Source organism: Dama dama, chromosome 29 (assembly GCF_033118175.1).
Source record: "Dama dama isolate Ldn47 chromosome 29, ASM3311817v1, whole genome shotgun sequence".
In the NCBI taxonomy this organism is placed as follows: domain Eukaryota; kingdom Metazoa; phylum Chordata; class Mammalia; order Artiodactyla; family Cervidae; genus Dama; species Dama dama.
The window spans coordinates 18915930-18937986 of NC_083709.1; the positions used below are offsets into that span (position 1 = coordinate 18915930).

Below are 22057 nucleotides of genomic sequence, written 5' to 3' on the forward strand. Positions count from 1 at the left end.
ACAAATTTCCTGAAACTCTTAATTTTCACTTGAAAGCTTGACAACAAATACTGTCAATTACTTTGGTCAAGGTGACAGGCTACCTTTGTTCATTTTCAAGAAAATGTGCTGGAAAACCACTTTGTGTGCGTCTTTGCTCAAGACAGTCGTCATACTTCAGTATGCTTCAGCATAGAGCTTTGTATGCTTCTCATGTTGTCACCTCAAATGTTTTAAGAAGTTGTGTACTACTCAAGGGTCAAGATTTACCAAAAGTAGTAATTTTAAAATTTTATTTTCATAAATTTATTTTTACTTTCTGATTTTTAAAAAATTTTTATTGGAGTACAGTTGATTTTTATTCCTTCATCAAGGACCTTTTCAAATGAAACATTTTTAAAAATTGTGAGTACACAGCAGCGAATAATCCAGTAACTACTAATAAGTGTTTGGTGCCCTTGCCTTGATTTGTGCAAAAACACCAATAGTTTTATTCTTTGCCAACGCAAATGTAAACACAGTGAAAAACAGCAGGTTAGTGTTGTTACACAAATAAATTTGATCTTTGGGACCTCCTGCAGACCACACTTTGAGAACTGTTATTATAGTCATGCTTTTATTAATTAACTGCTAGAGCTTTAGAAAACAAGCCTGTATATATGTTTGCCTTTAATTAAACTCCTCACTGTATTTAAGGAGTTTGTGTCATACAGGCTAAAATCTGCTACTTTTAGTAGGTCCCCTCTTGTCATTGCTGTTTTTTTGAGCTCATGCTTTGAATAAATCAGACTATAGGAACATAGAGACCAATTACTTTTAGTGTTTAAAGCCCACATGGAGCTTTCCTGGTAGCTCAGTGGTAAAGAATCCACCTGCCAATGCAGGAGACACAGGTTTGACCCCTGGTCCGGGAAGATCCCGCATGCCGCGTGGCAGCTAAGCCCGTGTCCCACAACTACTGAGCCCGTGCCCTAGAGTCTGGGAGATGCAACTGCTGAGGCCCTCACCCTGGAGCCTGTGCTCCACCAGAGAACCCACCCCGATGAGAAGCTCACTCACACAGAGTAGTCCCTTCTCACCACCACGAGAGAAAGCCTTCACAGCAGCGAAGACCCAGTACAGCAGAAAATAAAAAAATGTTTCAGAAGTTGTTAAAAGCCCACGTGGTCAGTGGAGTCTAGATGCAGAGTAAGGTTCTGGCTATGCATATACGTTGAAAATAACTGTCTGTACAAAGCCAGGTGAGTGCTTTAGGAATTTAAAGAGATTAAGGTAATATAGGCTGGAGTGACTGAGGAAGCAGAAATCAAACTGGGCTTTGGAGAAATCAAACTGAGCTTTGCGAGGAATCATGAATTGAGACTCAGGGGGATGAAGAGGAACAGGAGCGCTCTTCCCAGTGATAGGATTGGGACAACCCTCGCTTTGGAGGAAAAGAAAATCATTGTCTAGTGGACAGAGCGTAACACCCTCTCCCTGTTTTTGATTTTTCTGGAGTTGAGAATTCACTGGAACAGGGAAAGAAGGAGATTAAGAGGGTTTCCTTTTGCAGGGCCTCTAATGTCAAATTAAAGACCTTTATCCTCTAAGCAGATGAGTCACTCAGTGGGAGAGACATGATGACAGAGATATTCCAGTAATATCAGCCTTATAATGGTATCCGTGATTTTCTATTTAGTTCCCACCCCTCTGAAGTTTTTCCTTAATAATCTTCTGCCCACCATTTCTTGTGTTGAACTGCATTGTCAGGGTGAGCAGTCAAGTGGACCTTATAGCTCTTCTGTATTGATAGGATATGGACATTTTTCTGTGCTATAGGAAGTTAAGAATTGAACAGATCTCATTTCTAATTACTGCCACTGTAGATAGTTCTGAGTTTAGTTGGTTGATTGGCTTTTTCTATCTGTGTAGATTGGACATCCTTGTTCTAGTCGTCATGTACACTGCCACTGTCTTTGTGTCATTAGCTGTAATGGTTCCATATTTACTCCTTAATATGCTATATAACAAATTTAGAACTTTGAAAAATAGAGGTTAATAATCTATAGCGCTTGGTACCATAGGCATTTTAGGTGAATCAGCAAAGAAGGAAATAAAAAAAATAATTCACCAAGGGCATTTTATTTTGGGGGAATTGGTTATTTTGCTTTTCCTGTATTGGAGAAATTGAAGGAGAGGATATGATAATCATTGTTCACATGTTTGGCCTCTTCTCTCCACAGAACATTTGTAAATGGCTCCTCTGTATCCAGTCCTATTCAGCTGCACCACGGGGACAGGATATTGTGGGGGAACAACCACTTCTTCAGGTACGACGGTCATGCTCTTAAAGAGGGAGGTGCTCTGTAACAGAAAAAGAAAACTTTAATGCCATAAATATTATGTATTGGTTTGTGCACACATATATATTGATATTTATTCAGTATACACATGCTTGTTCCCTATACGGCTTGAGCCTGAGGGACGCATGAACAGTGCATTCAGGAGAAATATTGATTCAGTTACATATTTTTAAATTTTATTTCCCAATGGAAGATGATTGTTCTGCCATATGGCATCTTATTATTTTTCTGACATGCTTATATTTTTATTTTTTGAGAAGTAGTGGTTTTAGTTTCCTTGTCTAAGAAAGGAGGCTCGTGTTTTATTTAGGATTGCTCCCAGCTGCATTTAATGGCAGATTTGACTCTGGGTTAAACAGTTCCTTTCTCTGACAAAACAGGGACTCCCAAGGAGGATGGTTGTTGGCATTGGCTCAGGCTCTCCAAAGAGTCATGGCAGAAGTCTTGTCATTGTCTTGCCTCTTCCCTGTGGTCTAACGATGACCACGCTCCTCCGGGCATCAAAGCAGCACTCAGACACCCCGAAGAAGGCAAGGTTGAGGGGTGGCGGGACTAGCCCTGACTATCCTGAGCAGAAGAAGCAGGAGTCTCCCCAGACTCCTGACCCCTCACGTACTAGACCTTCCTCTGACCCCTCACGTACTAGAATTTGCTTCTCAGCTGCAAGGGAGGCTGAGAAAGTCTGAGCTGGGACTAGACATCTTTTCCCATACAAAACTGCTGTTGTGTTGGTGAGGACCAGCGGGCTGGATAAAGTATAAAACTTAAGTCACTGGCACTTGTGTTTCAGATATCAAGCTGACTCGATCCTTTGCTGGTGGGCCAGCTGCTATCGTGATTATTTCTGAGACAGTAGAGGGCTACAAAGTATGTGGAAAATGTTGTTCATGTTTTTCTTCTCAAATTAATCATAGATCGCTTGGCTTAGTGTACAGAGCCTTCACAGTTTGGATTAGGTTGATTTTTCTACCATTATCTCTCACAACTTTTGCTGTACAGATTTTGTGTATCTCTATGTTTTATTTATCATTTCTCCAGAGACTGTGAGGGTTTCCATTTTGCCTCTGTCCTAATGCCCTGCTTTCTCCTCACCCCTTAAGGCTCAGCTCGGATGAATTCCTGTTCTTTCATCCCTTCCTCCCCTATCCCACTGTGAGGTTACGGTTGTTGTTCACTTGCTAAGTTGTGTCTGATTCTGTGACCCCATAGGCTACAGCACACCAGGCTTCTCTGTCCTTCACTGTCTCCTGGAGTTTGCTCAGATTCATGTCCATTGAGTTGGTGATGCTGTGTAACCATCTCACCCTCTATCGCCCCCTTCTCCATTTGCCTTCAGTCTTTTCCAGCATCAGGGTCTTTTCCAGTGAGTCAGCTCTTCACATCAGGTGGCCAAAGTATTGGAGCTTCAGCATCAGTCCTTCCAATGAATATCCAGGGCTGATTTCCCTTAGGATGGACTGGTTGGAACTCCTTGCAGTCCAAGGGACTCTCAAGAGTCTTTTCCAGCACCAAAGCACAAAAGCGTCAGTTCTTCGTCACTCAGCCTTCTTTATGGTCCAACTCTTGCATCTGTACATGACTTCTGGAAAAACCATAGCTTTGACTATATGGACTATGTCGGCAAAGTGATATCTCTGCTTTTTAATATGCAGTCTAGGTTTGTCGTAGCTTTTCTTCCAGGGAGCAAGCGTCTTTTATTTTCATGGCTGCAGTCACCATCTGTAGTGATTTTGGAGCCAAGAACATAAAATCTGTCACTGTTTCCACTTTCTCCCCTTCTATTTGCCCTGAAGTGATGGGACTAGATGCTGTGATCTTCGTTTTATGCATGTGGCATTTTAAGCTAGCTTTCTTACTTTTTTTATTGGCACATGTGTCTGTTTGTTTTATTTCTGCTACTGGAATATAAACTTCTGAGTGTAGTGAAAAGTGAAAGTCGGTCAGCTGTGTCTGACTCTTTGCGACCCCATGGACTATACAGTCAATGGAATTTTCCAGGTCAGAATATTGCAGTGGGTAGTGGTTTCCTTCTCCAGGGGATCTTCCCAACCCAGGGATTGAACCCAGGTCTCCTGCATTGCAAGGGGATTCTTTACCAGTTGAGCAGTTGCCTTCTATTTATAGTATCCCCTTGGCATCTAGCAAATGCCACTATTTAACGATTGGAATGAATAAATGCATATCTTTCTTTTGAAGATAATATTCTTTTTTCCTTTCAAGACTTAATTTGCCTAAAAAGAAAAAGAAAGCAGATCGAGACGATGAGGACCAAGACATATCCATGAAGAATGACACCAGTTCTGAGCAGCTGGATGTTGACGGAGACTCGTCCAGTGAGGTGTCCAGTGAGATCAACTTCAATTATGAGTACGCCCAGATGGAGGTGACCATGAAGGCGCTGGGCAGTAACGGTGAGCAGGCCTGCTTTGCTTTTTAGAGTCTTTCAAAGTCGCTGGACTGGGTAGAGATATTTACATTGGACACTTTTTAAACATTAGCAAAAAGACATCTTTATGATGTTCCTCTGTACCCATTTCTTTTGTGGCTTTGGCCTAAGTGTGTTATAAAAACTTGTTCTTTCTGCCTTGATATATAAGTCACTTCAAACTGTTCTCATTGGTAGAATTTCTCAGGTTTGAGACTTGACTGTCCCTGGCTTATTATTGTAGTGGATTTCTGGAGCATTGAACTCTGTCTTAGGTTATGTGTAGACCATATAGTCGACCTGCTTTTTCTATACAGAAGATAGTTTAGCAAGTATCTTACAGAATAGATAATACAGTTAGTAATTGGGAGTAAGGCAAGCTAAACTGTCTTTAAGAATCTTATATTATTTGTTTTTCTCTTTCTGACTGACCTCACTCTTTATGAAAGACTCTGTGTTCATCCACATCTCTACAAATGACCCAGTTTCTTTTTTTATTTTATTTTATTTTTAATTTCTTCCCCAATTATTTTTATTAGTTGGAGGCCAAATGACCCAGTTTCGAGCGAGGCTCAAGAGCGAGGGGATGTATGTGTGCTTATGGCTGACTCGCATTGTTACACAGCAGAGACTGACACCACATTGTAAAGCAATTACCCTCCAGTTTAAAAAAGTTAAACATTAATTAGGGTGACAAACCACAGTATAGAGCAGCATGTGATGTGTGTTGTGTTGTGCAGTTAACCTTTTGTTTGTTATTTGCCTTAAAAAAACCACCTTGTTCAGATCCCATGCAGTCAATACTGAACAGCCTGGAACAGCAGCATGAAGAGGAGAAACGGTCTGCGTTGGAGCGCCAGAGGATCATGTACGAACATGAGCTGGAACAGCTCCGGAGACGGCTGTCCCCCGAGAAGCAGAACTGTCGCAGTTCAGACAGGTTTTCTTTCCACTCCCCCAGCGCTCAGCAGCGACTGCGGCAGTGGACGGAAGAGAGGTAGGTGGATGGTAGGGCCCTTGCTGCCCGTCACCTTTAACCCATCTGCGTAACGTATAGAGGGGAAAAATCTAGACCTTAATTTAAACATGAATTATACTGTAAGTGTTACAGCTTAGAACCACTTGGCCTTGTCTTTTTTGCCCCCATTTTGGGGGGATAAAAAGGGGGAGTTGTCCATTTATATTGATGTATTTAAAGCCACCCCTCTTAGGCGCCACCCCATTTTCAGTGGATATAAATAGCTTTTGGATTTGAATAAACCAGTGTGTATACTCAGAAGTTATATTTTATCATTGTATCATACTTTAGGTTCTGAGGCGTGGGTAGATGGTTTTTTAAAAAGGACAGAAAGAGAGGTGGTATATCAGGTATGTAAAGCATGGTGCCAGTAAGATTCAGATTGCAAGTTTGATCTTGATATGGGCTGATGAGCATTGCGCTGAATGTCTTCGCCATGGTTACAGAGTGGACTTAACTAACCTCCTGCTCTTCAGGGTTTGGTCGGCAGACAGGTAGCATCTCTGTCACCTGGAGATTGACAGAAATGTAGCATTTCAGGTCTCCCACCCCAGATACGGGCTTTCCAGGTGGGTCAGTGGTAAACAACCCACCTACCAATGTAGGAAATGTGGGTTTGATCCGTGGGTTGGGAAGACCCTCTGGAGAAGAAAATAGCAACCCACTCTAGTATTCTGGCCTGGGAAATCTCATGGACAGAGGAACCTGATGGGCTACAGTCCATGAGGTTGCAGAGAGCTGGACTCAGGGACTGAGGATGCACAGCAGGGATCCCAGATATACTGAGTGAAAATCTACAGTTTCTCAAGATTCCCAGGTGATTTGTATACACAGTCAAGTTTGCCAGCCCTAGCCTCGGCCAGCCTCCCCCAGGAGCATGTGCCAGCGCTTGTAACGTAGCCCACATTTGGGTGCATGCGCAGGGCAGTGCCGCAGATGTAGTCCCTGTGAGCAAAAGACAGTCGTAAAGCTTGGTTCGCAGTTTGGCCTTCATGTTTTATGTGCTATATAATATTTCCATGTGCTGCTCTAATGGTTATCCCCTCCCCTTTTTATTTTAAAGAGAAGCAACACTGAGTAACAGCCTGATGAGGCTGAGGGAGCAAATTGTGAAAGCCAATCTGCTGGTGAGAGAAGCTAGTTACATCGCGGAAGAACTGGATAAACGAACAGAATATAAAGTAACCCTCCAGATTCCCGCCTCCAGTCTTGATGCCAACAGGAAGGTGGGGTTGCTGTTAATGAAATGACCAAAGATACCGTTGTATTAAACAGCTTCCTGTTTCACCAGGGTTGTTTAAACACTGGGAGCGGGGAGTTTGCCCTCATCCCCGCCCATATCCTCCACAGTCTAGGTCACTGGGACCTGTCTGCCTCTCTTGAACAGAATTACTTCCGTATAATTCTCTGTGTGTATAAATGGTTTTATCCACTAGAAATATCCTCTTCCACCCCCATTCCCAGATCTACCAACTTCTTTTTTTTTTTCTTTTAAATTTTGGCTGTGCTGGGTCTTTGTTGTGGTGGACGGGTCTCTCTAGTTGTGGCACGGGGACTTAGTTGTCCTGGGACATGTGGGATCTTAGTTCCCTGACGGCGGATTGAACCCATGTCCCCTGCCTTGGAAGGAAAATTTTCAACCACTAGACCTCTGGGGAAGTCCCTGTAGCCATTTCTTTTACTTAACTCCTATTTTCAAGTTAGTTTAAATTATTTGCGAGAAGTCTTTCCTGATAAATCTTCCCTAAATTTAAATTATTTGCGAGAAGTCTTTCCTGATAAATCTTCCCTAAGTGGTTCTTCCCTTCTTTCTGCTCCTCTGCTATCCTTTCCTACCCTGCCCAAGTTAAGGGTTCATTTTACCTATAAGAGGGGCTTCCCATTTGGCTCGGTGGTTAAAGAACCCGCCTGCCAATGCAAGAGACGCAAGAGATGCTGGTTCAATCCCTGGGTTGGGAAGATCCCCCAGAGAAGGAAACGGCACCCCACTTCACTATTCTTGCCTGGAGAATTCCAAGGATAGAGGAGCCTGGTGGGCTCCAGTCCAATCCATGGCATCTCAAAAGAGTCAGATGCAACTGAGTGACTAACACTTTGACTTTCGCACTTTACCAATAGAATGTTATCTTCTACTTGTCAATAGATGACATGGAAAAATGTTCCCTAGCTGTTCTCTGAGTATCCAAGGTCACAGATTTTGTTTTTTTTTTAATAATGTTGTTGTTGAGGTACCCAGTCATGTCTGACTCTCTGTGACCCCATGGACTGTAGCCCACCAGGCTCCTCTGTCCGTGGGATTTCTCAGGCCAGAACACTGGCATGGGTTGCCATTTCCTTCTCCAGAGGGTCTTCCCAGCCCAGAGGTTGAACTCAGGCCTGCTGCCTTGGCAGGCAGGTTCTAATGTTCTTCCCTTCCTTCCGCTCCTCTGCCATCCTTTCCTACCCTGCCCAAGTTAAGTGTTCATCTTACCTATAGAATGTTATCATCTACTTGTCAATAGATGGCATGGCAGAACTGTTCACTAGTTGTTTCATGTAAATATTCAAGGTCACAAAACTTTCTTTTGTATAATGTAAGCAGTCTAATAAAAGTATGGGGGAAGTTCAGTTCAGTTGCTCAGTCATGTCTAACTCTTTGTGACCCTATGGACTGCAGCATGCCAGGCCTCCCTGTCCATCACCAACTCCCAGAGCTTACTCACACTCATGTCCATCGCGTTGGTGACGCCATCTCATCTTCTGTCATCCCTTTGTCCTTCCGCCTTCAATCTTTCCCAGCATCAGGGTCTTTTCTAATGAGTTGGTTCTTCATATCAGGTGGCCAGAGTGTTGGAGTTTCAGCTTCAGTATCAGTCCTTCCAGCAAAATCTCCTCTCCTTGCCATTCAGTTGTTTTCTTTCTTACATGGGTTTCTTTTATAGTTCTCGATCATGTTAGTACATAATTTTTGGTGGATTAGGTAGGATTTTGTATTCAGATATTCATTCCGTAGCTGGCTGAATATAAGGTAGAAGGGCCTTTACCATATGTGAGAGTTTGGTAATTCTTGGACTTCACAGTTCTAAAATCCTTTCTTCATTATGTAAATTCTGTTTCTTTGGAACTAATAATAGGCCAGATGTTAAGGCAACATTGTCTTTCAAAATTCTCTATAAAGTTCTAAGCAGACAGAACAGTTTTTAAAAAATTCTAATAAATCTCGATTGGTTAGAGATCTGTTAGGTCCGTCTCTCTGAGGGAGATACATAGAGGCATTTTTACTTTCTGCTCTGTGATTTCCAAAAGTTTAACATTTTTGCCTCCATAAAAGCACACTGCTTGGACTATCCCGGTGGTCCTGTGGCTGAGATTCCATGCTCCCAATGCAGGGGGCCCGGGGTTCAAACCCTGGTCAGGGAACTAGATCCCACATGCCACAACTAAAGACCTATCACACCACAACAAAGACCCAGTAGAGCCAAATAAATTAATAAATATTTTAAAAAGTAGTAAAACCGTATTATGTTTTTAAAAAAGCATGTTGCTTTTCTAAGCTGGGAGAATTCAGGGAGTACTGTTTCTTTTTTTCTGAGATGACATTACATAGCATAAAATTAATATTTTAACGGGAACAATTCAGTGTCATGTTCACAATATTGTATATAACCAGCATCTCTAGCTGGTTCTATACTTTTTCATTTTATTTTTAAAGTATTTTTTGTTTGTTCATGTGTGTGTGGCTGTTTGGCTGTCTTCGTTACCGCACGGCTTCTCTGGTTGCAGTGAGCTGAGACTGCTCTCTCACTGCAGCGTGAGGGGGTCTCACTGCAGCGGCGTCTCTTGTTGCAGAGCTCCGGCTCAGCAGTGGTGGTGCTCGGGCTTAGCTGTTCCACAGCATGTGGGATCTTCCCAAATCAGAGATCGAACCCGCATCTCCTGCATTGGAGGCGGATTCTTTACCACTGAGCTACCAGGGAAACCCTTTAACTTTTTAATAATAAATCCAAACTATGTGTATTTGGAAGTTGGTATCATTTGTTGCCTCCAGATGAGTAAACAGGATACTTTCCACAATTAATTGACTCTTTTAATCACTTGTGTTTGGTACTGCATTAAGATACTAGCCATTCAAAAAAATTGTCATTCAAACTTTTGAAAGAAAAAGATTCTTAACCATCCATTCCAGGAAACTTGCCCTTCTCATTCACTGCTTAGGACCCTCTTCTTCCCCACTGGTTCTCTTTGGCCATATGATGGTCCGATTAAGACACTTTATTTTTGGCCACACCTCATGGAGTGAGGGGCCTTGGTTCCTCCACCAGGGATCAAACTCGCGTCCCCTCAGTGGAATCACAGAGTTCTAACCACTGGACCACCAGGGAAGCCCCCCAGTTAAGACATTTTTGACTTTCTGTTAAACGTGATCTACTTTTCTGGGATTTAAATTTATATTTATTCTTAAATTTTGACTGCAGTTAGAAAGGATTATAAGCTTGTAAGATTTCTGGAAAGTTTCTCACTGAACAGATTAAAGAACAACACGGTTTCCGTTTGAGCTGGTGACGTTTGACCGGTGGGTGTATCAGTAGAATGTCGGGGTTGATGCCCACGTTGTACCAGTGTCTCTGCGTTTCACAAAGTCATTCTCACTGTCTCCACAGCGAGGCTCTCTCCTTAGTGAACCTGCCATCCAGGTGAGAAGGAAAGGAAAAGGGAAGCAGATCTGGTCTTTGGAAAAACTGGACAACAGGTTACTGGATATGAGAGACCTTTATCAGGAGTGGAAGGAATGTGAAGAAGACACCCCGGTAGGTCATTTGACAAAAATGACTGAGCTGATCGTCACAGAAGGAACCATGCAGGAATGAGTCTTATCCATTTTAGGGAAGAACTGTTCAGTTTTCCAAAATACAGTTTTATAAATAAAGTGCTTATTTTAATCCTGTAAATTGTTTAGCCAGTAAAGGATTTTAATAACCTATTTTTCTGGCATCCTCTTTTGTTTTCTTCTCATTGGTGTCGTCTGGATTTCTAGTAGAATCCTCTGTGTTCTCTCTGGCTTCTGTTCATATTATGCGTTTTTGAGTCCCATGGTTTTATTCAGGACAGAGACTGTCTTACTATATCTTTTCCCATTTCTCAGCACATTTAACCTTGCAAATAATAAACCTACGACATCTGTATTTTTAATCAAACATCCGTGGTGCCTTAATATTTATACTATTAGGAACATTTTTTGAACACGATTTGATCCTAAAGTAGGTGCTATAGATCTGAATTCTGGAACGCTTCCCCTCAAATTGTAGGTTTGCTCATTTAGGTCAGCCATGAGCTTATACCTATTTGAAATATGAATTATTAGTATATTTTCAATGCTGCTGGTCCTAGTGCCCCATAGAGTTGTTCCTTAGCCTTTTTGTTTTGTAAAGTGTTTGTCAATAAAAATGACTTCTTATAGTTAGGTGGCATTTTTTTCTTTCTTTTGTACTCCTCTCCCATTTCAGCTTAGAGGTGAAACCATATTACCAACAAATAACAAAACACAAACCACGATCCTGTAAAGAGGTCCCCTCTCATTGATAGCATCATTTCTGATGTCTCGGTGGGAACAAGTAGAATAGATATGAATGAGACATGAGGACTGGTTTCATTCACTCTGCTGAGTTTTTCAGTCAGCCTGTGTTTTCTCTCTTTTCACAGCAAGGCTTCCTCATAAGGGAAAAGAAATGATGAAGCAGTGAGGTGTTATTGGTATCGCTGCCTCATGGATGAAGGGTGCTGACCATCATTCTAAGTGGGAATGAGAAAGTGTGTGTGTTTGTGTGTGTGTATGCCTGCATGTGTAACACAGGGCTATACTTCATCTAAGTTATTAGACTGTGTCAAAAAGTGATGGGTTGAATTCTTCTGTTTTAAGTGATTTTCTGAAGTAGTATGTTTCATATTTCCTCAAAGGTGATACGGTCTTACTTCAGGCGTGCAGATCCATTCTATGACGAGCAGGAAAATCACAGTCTCATCGGGGTGGCCAACGTCTTCCTGGAGTCCCTCTTCTATGATGTGAAGTTACAGTATGCCGTGCCGATCATCAACCAGAAAGGAGAGGTTAGTTTTCTCCTCGTGCTTTATGTTCTGCAGAGAGCAGTTCAGAAAAACAGAGTGGTGACAGTAAGCTGTCATTAACAATTTCCCATCAATAACAAGCGCTATCTGTGTGTATTTTCAATGCCTGTGTTCGCATAACACTTGTCGGTGATTATTCCGAGTACTTGAGGAAGAGTCACTGTTAGAGCCTGTTCCACCGTCGCGCTGTCCTCCACTTGACTCTCAAACGGATGATGGCCAAAATGCAGAGCAAGGATCTTCTTTTGCTTTCCCTGCTGTAGGTGGCCGGCCGGCTGCACGTGGAAGTGATGCGCCTCAGTGGTGACGTCGGGGAGAGGATTGCCGGGGGGGACGAGTCCATGGATGCCTCCTTGGATAAGGAGACCCAGGAGAACAGGCTCGTGTGCATGGTGAGTCCTCGTCTCATTCAGCAGTAGTACGTGATTTCAGAACGTTTCCTGTGAGGTTATACAGTTATCAAAGATGGAAGCATAGCCTTGCTGACTCCATCTGTAGTAGCCCGCTGTATAGAGATGGACCAGACATGCCACGCTGTGAAAGATGAGCTTGTGAGAGTTGCCGTTAGTGAAGCAGCGTAGGAGAATACTGTCTTCCTCGGAAAGTGGGCTTCTGGCACTGGGTAACTTAAACTTAAAAAGAAAAATAACAGTTAAAACGTAGTATGATTTGTTTATCAGAGAGATCAAACATACAGAAAAGTACTGAGGAGACTGTTATTGACCCCCACTCATCCTCCCTCAGCAGCCATCAGCTCCTGGTCAGTCTTGTCTCCTTCATGTATACACTCTGCTTCTCCACTGTCCCCTTCCCCTGGATTATTTTGAAGCATCCCAGACATTGTATTTCATCAAGAATAGTTTAATATGTGTCTCCAGAAGAAGAAAACTTAAAAAAAGAAACCCAGCCTAGCCAGGATATACCACACTCAAAAATTAATACATCTTTAACGTTGTGAAATAGTCATTCTCCTTGGTCGTCTGGGCTGATGTGTCTCTGGCCTGTTTTATGTTTTGCTCTTCAGGCTCTGGCCCGTGTGCTTGCTCCCTCCTGTGCGCGCACACCTTCTCTCTCATCTTACGCTTTGCTTAGTGTAGAAGCTGGGTTGTCATCTTGCGTGGTCTCATAGTCTGGGTTTTGCTAATTCTTTACTGGGTTGGGGTAGGCTTGCTGTAAGTTGGGAGCTAGATGTAAAGGTGACATGCAGAAGAGGAGTCAGGATGACACTTCACAGGGAGAATGAGGTGTCTGCTTCCATCAGAAGGCCCGTCATGCCTGGTTTTCTTTGGGGCGTATTTGCTATCGTTGATGGTTATCACCTAGATATTCCATTAGGAGTTAGAAAAGAACAACCCTGATTCTATCATCCCTTCATTTATTAGCTGGAATTGTGCTATTGAGTGACTGTCTCTGTCAAGTATCTTACTATTCACAGATACAGTTTTTATCAGAGAGAGGCAGGATGAATACGCCATTCTCTCCCTTTATTGACTACTTTTAAAAATAAATGGTTTTCCTTCTAACATCCAAAACTGACAAGTGAGAGTGTTTTTTTGGTTTGGGTCTTGTTATCATTATATAAACTCTTGGATTTAAATATACTTGATATGCTGTGATCTGTTGTATTTATTACCTACGTCAAGGCTCAAACAACCCCATCTCTGGCCCGGAGGAGCCTCTTCGGTGGGCTCCTGGGTCCTTTGACACAGCCCTAACCCCAGAGGCCGTGCCAGCCTTCCTGCCCGGGTCACGTGCAGCCCAAACATTTGTCTTCCCAGACCTGGAATCAGCCGTTTCTCCACGGAACTGGATTCCTTCCAGTAGGAGGTGGTTCTTAGAGACCATAGTCTGACATGTAATAGCTTTTTGCATAAAAGGAAGACAAACTATATGACAGTAAAATGTTTGTGGACAGAAACAGAAGAAACCCGTTTGGGCACACTTAAGGTGTCACAGATAAGGCATTCCCTGGTGGTCAGTGGTAAAGACTTTGCCTTCCAGTGCAGGGTGTGTGGGCTTGATCCCTGGCCAGAGAACAGGTTTTGGGGCCAAAAACCAAAAGGTAAAACAGAAGCAATACTGTAACAGATTCAGCGAAGACTTAAAAATGGTCCACATCAAAATATCTTAAAAGATCACAGGTGTGAGTATTATTGACCCTTAAAAGAAGACTACATTTATTTTTCTGTGATAAAAAAGTATGTACATATTAAACATGTTGATCATTTTAATTGTATTAAATAAAATCAGTATATTTGAAACTTCAAACAACTTCATTATCTCCCGACGTTTCTGGGCCGTGCATGTTGAGCAGCAGCAAGTCGAAGTCTGTGGTATTCTGCCACCTGGTGGTGATTTAGGCTTCTGCACGCAAGACCTTGAACCTGTGTTCTAGATAACAATCATTCCTGGTTTTGTTTATTCCCAGTACTCTTTATTCCTGGCAGTCTCATTCTGAGAAGTTGCCTGTGGATGAGAGTTCAGCATATGAAATCTTGCTTTGTTATTCATTTACATCTTGAGATTGATTTCTAAGAAAGAGAATTATCTTTCAAATGGAATTCAGTCGCATAGAAGTATGTACTGAACATCCATCCAGTCAATGCCTGGTAGCGTTTTCAGTCATGGTGTTTCATTGGCATGGTTAGTTCTCACACATCTATCATTAGGCAGCTATCCTGTTTTGTATAGACGAAAAACTGAGCCTAAGAAAACTAAGGATTTAAGCAATTTGTTTAAAAACAGAAGTTAAGAAGTAGCAGAGACTTATATTTAGATCTGTGTCCTCCAGAATCTTGCAGTCTTCCCAAATACCACATTGCCTCAACTTAAAGAATATAATATGTATTTTAAGCACTTAATGAGAAGGGGACGGTTTTTAAATGAAAATTTTAACGAAATTTTAACGAAAAATTAATACCAATCACTCTGTTTGGTTTGGACAAATAGAATGTGTTAGTTGATCATCTTCCAGAGCCTGGGAATTGCCCTCTAGATGTTCCACAATCTTGTTGCCATTATAGGAAAAACTGAATAATAGCAAGAATCCCCATCCATTGCTTACCCATCACGTGCCTGGTGGAGAAGAAAATAGTCATTTGCTTTGCATGGTTTTCTGTGTCATTATTAATACTTCCTGAAACAGTAAGACTTATATTTGTGGTTATGAAACTGTGTAAACTTCTGCCACATATTCAAATCTGTTTTTGTTAAATTTACTCACTGGAGGTTTAGATTGTATCATACAGCGTGCAAGAAGTGACCAAGTGAAGGGTGTGAATAAGTGCGCAGTCTCTTGGAGGTTGGCCTCATTGATTATAAAGTTAGAATTCAGTTTAGCTTAGTTAATTTTAGGATTCAGTTTCCTTTGTAGTTGGAGGAGTTTTATACTGTCACAGCTTATCACAAAAACTCCCACTTAAAAATCAACCTGATGCTGCCTGCTGAAAGAAATATTTAGACTGTTGGCTGCTTTAAAACCTATTCTAGGTATTTCTCCTGGGTCTAATTTTGTTTGGGGCCGATTAAACACATATTCTAGTTTTATGTAGTTACCACAAAACCCTACAGCCCTGCAGCCCAGGGCATGTTTCCTTTGACCCAGCTCTCCTTTCTGAATCTGCATGGAAAACGCATCAGCAGTTGTTAATGCAAGAGAGTGGTTAGCAGGCGAGATCTTTCTTCTCCATTCACTCTCCAGATCTTCAAAGCATACGTTCCTGATGCTTCAGATTTTCCAAAAATGCTTTAGTAGTAACTAGCATTCCAGTTGAGAACCTTATTCCTTTTTATACACTGAAATATCAGATAAATATTTTTCTGAATACTTACTGCTTATTGGTGTGCACACTGTTTTCATTCTTCATTCATCATTCTTAACAATCCTGTGTCCTTGTGCTATATCCATGGTTGGCCAGGTTTGTATGGTTAAGTGGTGTTGATGTTTGAGAACTTTCTTCTTAAGATGATGATAGAAGAAACTAGAATTTTAAATGTTATTCTTCAGCCTGTAAATGCTTTAAAATGTCCACTTGTATACAGTCTAGGTCATTGCTATCTTGGGTCTACCTCTTGCTAAATATGGCATTTCACAGATGCAGAAATACAGCCCAAATTGAAAGGGACTGGGATGTGATCAACAAAAGGTGTTAGGGGCACAGTCAGGAATGGAACCTGTGTCTCTGACTCAGAGTACTTCTTGGAATTACCTGGGTTAAAAACAGCCTTCCTTTTTCTTAGGTGAAAATACTTCAAGCCACTGGGTTGCCGCAGCATCTGTCCCACTTCGTGTTCTGCAAATACGACTTCTGGGATCAACAGGAGCCAGTCATCGTTGCTCCCGAGGTGGACACCTCATCTTCTCCCATCAGCAAGGAGCCTCAGTGCATGGTTGTCTTTGATCACTGCAATGTGAGTGTGTTTTCCAGACCTGGTCAGCATTTAATTACTCAAGTCAAAGCAAAATAAAAATAACCCATATTTTATTGAGCAATTTGGTACCTATGTATGTCTTGGATCAGTTTTTTAGAGTGGTGAGAAAGAGAAAATGTTAGTCGCTAAGTTGTGTCCGACTCTCTGTGACCCCATGGACTATAAAGCCCATCAGGCTCCTCTGTCCATAGAATTCTCCAGGTCAGAATACTGGAGTGGGTTGCCATATCCTTCTCCAGAGGATCTTCCTGACCCGGGGATTGAACCCAGGTTTCCTGCATTGCAGGCAAATTTTTTACTTTCTGAGCCACAAGGGAAGCCCTTGGAGTCAAAGACTAAAGTGTCACCAGTGCACAGTATGTACCCCTTAAACTCACACAACGCTGTCTCAGTTATATCTCAGTAACACATCCATGGGGTTGCAGGAGAGTCGGACATGACTCAGCGGCTGAACACAGTCACCACAGCTGGGGAAAAACCCAACTATAGTGTCAGTGCACGTAACTCCTCCACCATCAAAAGTTAACTTCTGTGTGACTGTGTAAGTGTATATGGTACCCTTCTCCAAAAAAAAAAATCCGTGTTTTGTGTGAGTTACTGGAGAAAGTGCCACCTGGGAAGGTTCAGGAAACTATTGTTTTAGAGAAAGTGAAGATAGAAGAGTGATGAGCAAACATTTCAGGGCCCCCAACGCTCTGTTCTGCAGTTTGCTGATGTTTCCCGTAGCTCTGTTTGAGGACAGTGTTTTTTTTTTTTAAACGGAGGAAGCCAGTTCACAGGTCATTTTGCCCATGGCTAGTAACTAGCAGAGCTGAGACTGTCAGATTCTAGATTCTTGTTTTCTACTTTATCTCACTTGAGCTATCTTTTTATTTTCGAATGAGAGAGGTCTCTTTCTAATCTATTTAGCACATCAAAAGTCTTTCTGTTTCAAAGGTTGAGAAAGAGGAGATTCTATGACTTTTAAAAATAAATTATTTAAAAACTTAATCCTAATTATTACTAGAGACTGTTTCATATCTATCTTACAAAGATGGACAGATTTTTAAAAATTAGTTGATTTTTTTGCACGATGATAGTCATTCTTTCTTACTATCAGAGATCATTGACTTCCTAAAAACTAGGAAAAATTGTCCAACACACTGCTGCCTTACTAGATGTAATAACTTTTATATCAAGACATTGTAGATCAGTGTTGTCATTCTTCATATAATTATTTATGCATTCAGAATATTGCTCTCAAAATAGAAATACAGTGCTGGTCTTTCACAGTAGATTTTTCAAGGTGTAGAGTTTTAAGAAAAGTTGTAGTGAAAATTAAGGACCTTGGGCCATCTGAGCATTCTTTATGGGCATTGGATGACAGTTTCGTGCTACAACTGAAACATTCTCTTCTATTTCTCTTCTCCACGATGAAGTGAGGATATGATGTGAGGTGTATAATCAGGTCACTGGAAGGTGTTTCTTCTTCTGTGCTTATTTCCTTTCAGGAGTTTTCTGTTAGCGTCACTGAAGACTTTATTGAGCATCTTTCAGAAGGGGCATTGGCAATCGAAGTCTACGGCCATAAGATGAATGATCCTCGGAAAAACCCAGCCCTGTGGGATTTGGGGATTATCCAAGCCAAAACACGCAGTCTTCGGGACAGGTGAATTTGAGATATCCGTCCATCTGATACCATTTATAATTTTTTAAAAATTACTAGAGATTAATATTGCCATTTATAAAAATTACCACTTCCTGAACATTTATCAATATTCCAAGGATAGATGATGTTAGGTTCAGGGTATTAATAACACAGTTAAAATTCCTTAGAGGAGTGAACTTTTGAAGAGTGATGGGAAAAAGTTAAGCAATAGGTAGTAAGAATAAAGAGTAAAATGAATTTTTGGAGAATATGTTGCTTATTATTATGAAATAACTTCTAGTTAATCAACTGTGGAGAAGATGAATCAGGATATTCTCTGGAATTCAGAATTTCTTATTTTTATCTTTAGCTCAGAGTTCTTTTCAAGTTGCATCAATCATGAAAGGAGGAAGGCTTACTTGTTGACCAATATTTGAAACAGAAGAGTTCAAAGGAAAAGACTGAAAGAGCATATATTTGTACTGCCTCTAATTATAGATGAGAACCAGATATTCTTCCTTCTTTTTAAAAGGTTTAGCAAATACTAAATTAGACCCAGAGATTTTTTTTTTCTTGATTCTCTTACTGACCTCAGCAGAGGTACTTGTCAAGCCACCAAAGCATACAGTGCTCCCCCTGTCTATGAAAAGATCACCACTTCGAATTGCTTCTGTACTTCTGATGACAACGCTTAAATTTTTGAATAACCACACTGATAGAGTTTGTAATGATCACACCTTTATGAATGAAATAAAGGCATCATCTGATACTATTTGTTGAACTTTACTTTCAAAAACATTTGCTAGGATGTACTTGTGTATTCCTCGTTGAACTACAGAGGACTCTAATAATAACAGAGTTATTCTGTTTGGAGGTCATTTTCCTTGTTCATTCTCATGTGTAGGGTCCTAAGCTGCTTGTATTGATATAGAAATGTATGATTTTCCAAGAACCTCAACTGTGTCCTAGGTGGAGCGAAGTCACCAGGAAAGTGGAGTTTTGGGTTCAAATCTTGGAGCAGAATGAGAGTGGTGAGCACTGCCCCGTAGAGGTGGTTCCTGCAAAGGACGTGCCGACAGGCGGGATCTTCCAACTCCGGCAGGTAATGAGACTGCGAACGCTAGCATGGAATTCTCTGGTGCCATAAAGGTTAATGTTGGATTCCTTCCGGTGGAAACATCCGTGACGATGAAACCTAGATTGGCCAAGATCATTTCTTCTGCTAAAGTCGTCTCTCACCTCATGTGTATTTTCTTTCATTTAAAAAAAAAATGCTATCTGTAGTATTTAAAACCAACTTCTGTTAAGTTGAAGTAAGAAAAAGATAAGCTTTAAAGTGACTTAGAATTGAATTGTTGGAAGTAAAACAAACATACCAAGCAGCATTAGAGCATTTATAAAGACGCGGAGAGGCCATGATGTGGCAGAAAGAACAAGCTCTGTGGAGTCTGATATGCCAGGGTTCGGTTCCAGCTGTCCCATGGTCTCGCTGTATATCTGTGAGCAAGTTATCACCTTCTGGAATCTTGCCTCAGGTGTGTTGTGGAGGGGATGGTAACACTAGCCTTGGAGGGTTAGTGTGAGGGTTAGAAACTCTGTATATGGAGCCCATTGCTAGCGACGGGGGAGGTGAGAAGTAGGGAGGCCTAAAGCCCACCAGTTCTCTGCTTCTTCATAGACGTCAATAGGGTGTCGTATAATTCAATTCCTGGACCCTAACCCACCCAGAGTGAGCATCACACCACAGATTTAAGGGCTCAGACTTAAGCACACGACCGCCTTCACTTCAGATGCCAGCTGGGGCCCCAGGTCAATACCTTTCTGTCTGACTTGGCTATAATCAAGGGTTCCTGTGACTCTCAGGTGGCATAATTTGCCGGTGTGTGTGTGCGTGCTCAGTCGTGTCTGACTCTTTGCAGTCCCATAGACTGTAGCCTGCCAGGCTCCTCTGTCCGTGGGATTCTCCAATCAAGAATACTGGAGTGCATTGCCATTTCCTTCTCCAGGGGATCTTCCCCACCCAGGGATCGAACTCGTGTCTCTTGCATTGCAGGCAGATTCTTTACTGAGCCACCGGGAAAGCCCTAACAATGGACATGTGAAATCAGGGCAGCTAGGTAGATATGAATACCTGCCAGCAAGAAAGGAGTATAGCAAAGACGTGTGTGAGAACTGTCACTTAACTCCAGACAGATGCAATCTATAGTATCTGTGCTGCAAATTAAAGATGAGAGAGAACATCTTAATAGAATTTACATGTAAGACTTAACACTTTTTTTGCTATTCTTTACATGAAGTCAATGTTAAGTAGGTTATTATATTCTATGATAGTTTCCATACTTTAAAACAATAGTAAAATATTAGAATGGCTCAAGAAAATAAACATTGAAATCATTCAAAGCAAAATATAAGGTTAAAGGCAAAAGAAAGTTTGCTTAAATATTTCAGTTTCTGAATGTCTTGGGAGGAGGAAAATGATAAACACTTGTTTTCTGACCCTAGTAAATGACTTGTAGCACATTCATTCATGTATGGACAAGGCACTAAAAGCAAAAAGAAATTAGTTTAAATTATAGTGTGAGATATATACATAAAATAGGATTCAGAAAGGCATGAAGAACATCTTTTCCTGAACATCTGTTGAAACTATATATATCTTCTTTGGATGCCTTAGAGATTCATCTCCTGGAAGGCAAGATCAGATAATTTTCTGTGGTTTGGTATAAATTGAATATTTAAGTGTTTGTCATACTTCTGGCAGCCTTTATTGAAAGTGATCAAAGGTATTTTGAATTTATCAGAAAGGCTTTTTTGAAGGATGTGTGTCTTGACTTGGACGGTGGAAGAATCATACCAAGCTAGAAAGGTTCTTCATATGTAAATGGAAGAAATAGAGATAAAGGGTGAATTAGGCACATTTGTGTAGAAAGAAATATATCGAAAGACCTGGAAAGCAGTAACAGAAGGCGTTATATAGGCTTGTGGGTTTCCCTGGTGGCTCAGTGATAAAGATTCCGCCTGCCAATGCAGGAGATGTGGGTTCGATCCCCTGGAGGAGGAAATGGCAACCCATTCTCTTTGCCTGGGAAATCCCATGGACAGAGAAGCCTGGCAGGCTATAGTCCATGGAGTCACAAAAGAGTCGGACACTTGTTGGTGATTAAACAACAATAGAGGCTTGTGGCAGCTGCTTTAAATTCATGGAGGGCCTTGGATAGTAGGCATATTAGAATTTAATATTTTGGGTTGGCCAAAAGGTTCCTTCAGGGTTTTCTATAACATCGTATGGAAAAACTTGAACATTTTGGCCAACCCAATATTTCAAAGTTGGAACCTACTGTTCTTGAATAGGAAAGTTCCAGAGGAGAACTTAGGAGATTAACCATATGCATTTGCTAGTTTTGTAGTTAAAAAATGGTGAAGTTATAAGCAGCAGTTACAAGAAATTCAATAGGTTACATATTCTGTTCAAAGCTTTTCTATGGAACATTAAGCCATTCCTGGATCTTTTCCCCGCATTGTTCCCTCTCCTTTTCCTGTATCCTTCCCCAAAGTGTAGATACCCTTCACATTGGGGTACACATTCAGAACAGATCACTTTCTGTCTCAGCAAAGTAAAAACAAAAGGTAGCCAATTGAAATGACTAAACTATTTTAGACAATTAAAATGTTTTTTGAGTTACTTTCTTCACAAAATATCTGATACATAGTCCTTGGAAAATATTAAATCAAAGACATCTGCAACCCATCTCTTTAAATCTAGCTTGATAGGATCAATCACTGCCGAAGTTGATTTTCCTGATGATGCAAAACTCTTGGGAATTAAAATCCAATGGAAGAGGGGAAGAGTGACTGAAAATTACATATTCTGATTCTGTTTTTCAAATTCTATTTGACATTCCTAAAATTTATAAGCCAGCTTTAAAGTCAGTGATTGGGGATACTGGGAACTTTCTTTTAAAATGCTACTTCATTGTAAATGTTTAAAATCATGTAGTATTTATTGTGAAAATGTGCTTAAAGAAGGAACAGTGTCTTTCTGATCAGTTGTTTATTTTGCAACTTGGTTTAAAATTATTTTACTTGGGCATTAGAACAGTGAATTCAGGATAATATAATTGTTCTTATTAGTC

General features: G+C 41.1%; 1 protein-coding gene across 4 annotated transcripts in view; it reads left to right on the plus strand.

Annotated features, from left to right (window-relative positions):
• KIF13B (kinesin family member 13B) overlaps positions 1 to 22057 on the plus strand; it is a 207129-nt gene that overhangs the window by 109323 nt on the left and 75749 nt on the right. For all 4 annotated transcript variants that reach the window (XM_061132637.1, XM_061132638.1, XM_061132639.1 and 1 more), the window contains exons 15-24: positions 2202 to 2288; positions 4542 to 4732; positions 5533 to 5743; positions 6828 to 6990; positions 10405 to 10551; positions 11699 to 11848; positions 12130 to 12258; positions 16106 to 16276; positions 17788 to 17945; positions 18894 to 19026. In XM_061132637.1, coding sequence (XP_060988620.1) covers positions 2202 to 2288; positions 4542 to 4732; positions 5533 to 5743; positions 6828 to 6990; positions 10405 to 10551; positions 11699 to 11848; positions 12130 to 12258; positions 16106 to 16276; positions 17788 to 17945; positions 18894 to 19026 — 1540 coding nt within the window. The remainder of the gene's footprint in view (positions 1 to 2201; positions 2289 to 4541; positions 4733 to 5532; positions 5744 to 6827; positions 6991 to 10404; positions 10552 to 11698; positions 11849 to 12129; positions 12259 to 16105; positions 16277 to 17787; positions 17946 to 18893; positions 19027 to 22057) is intronic.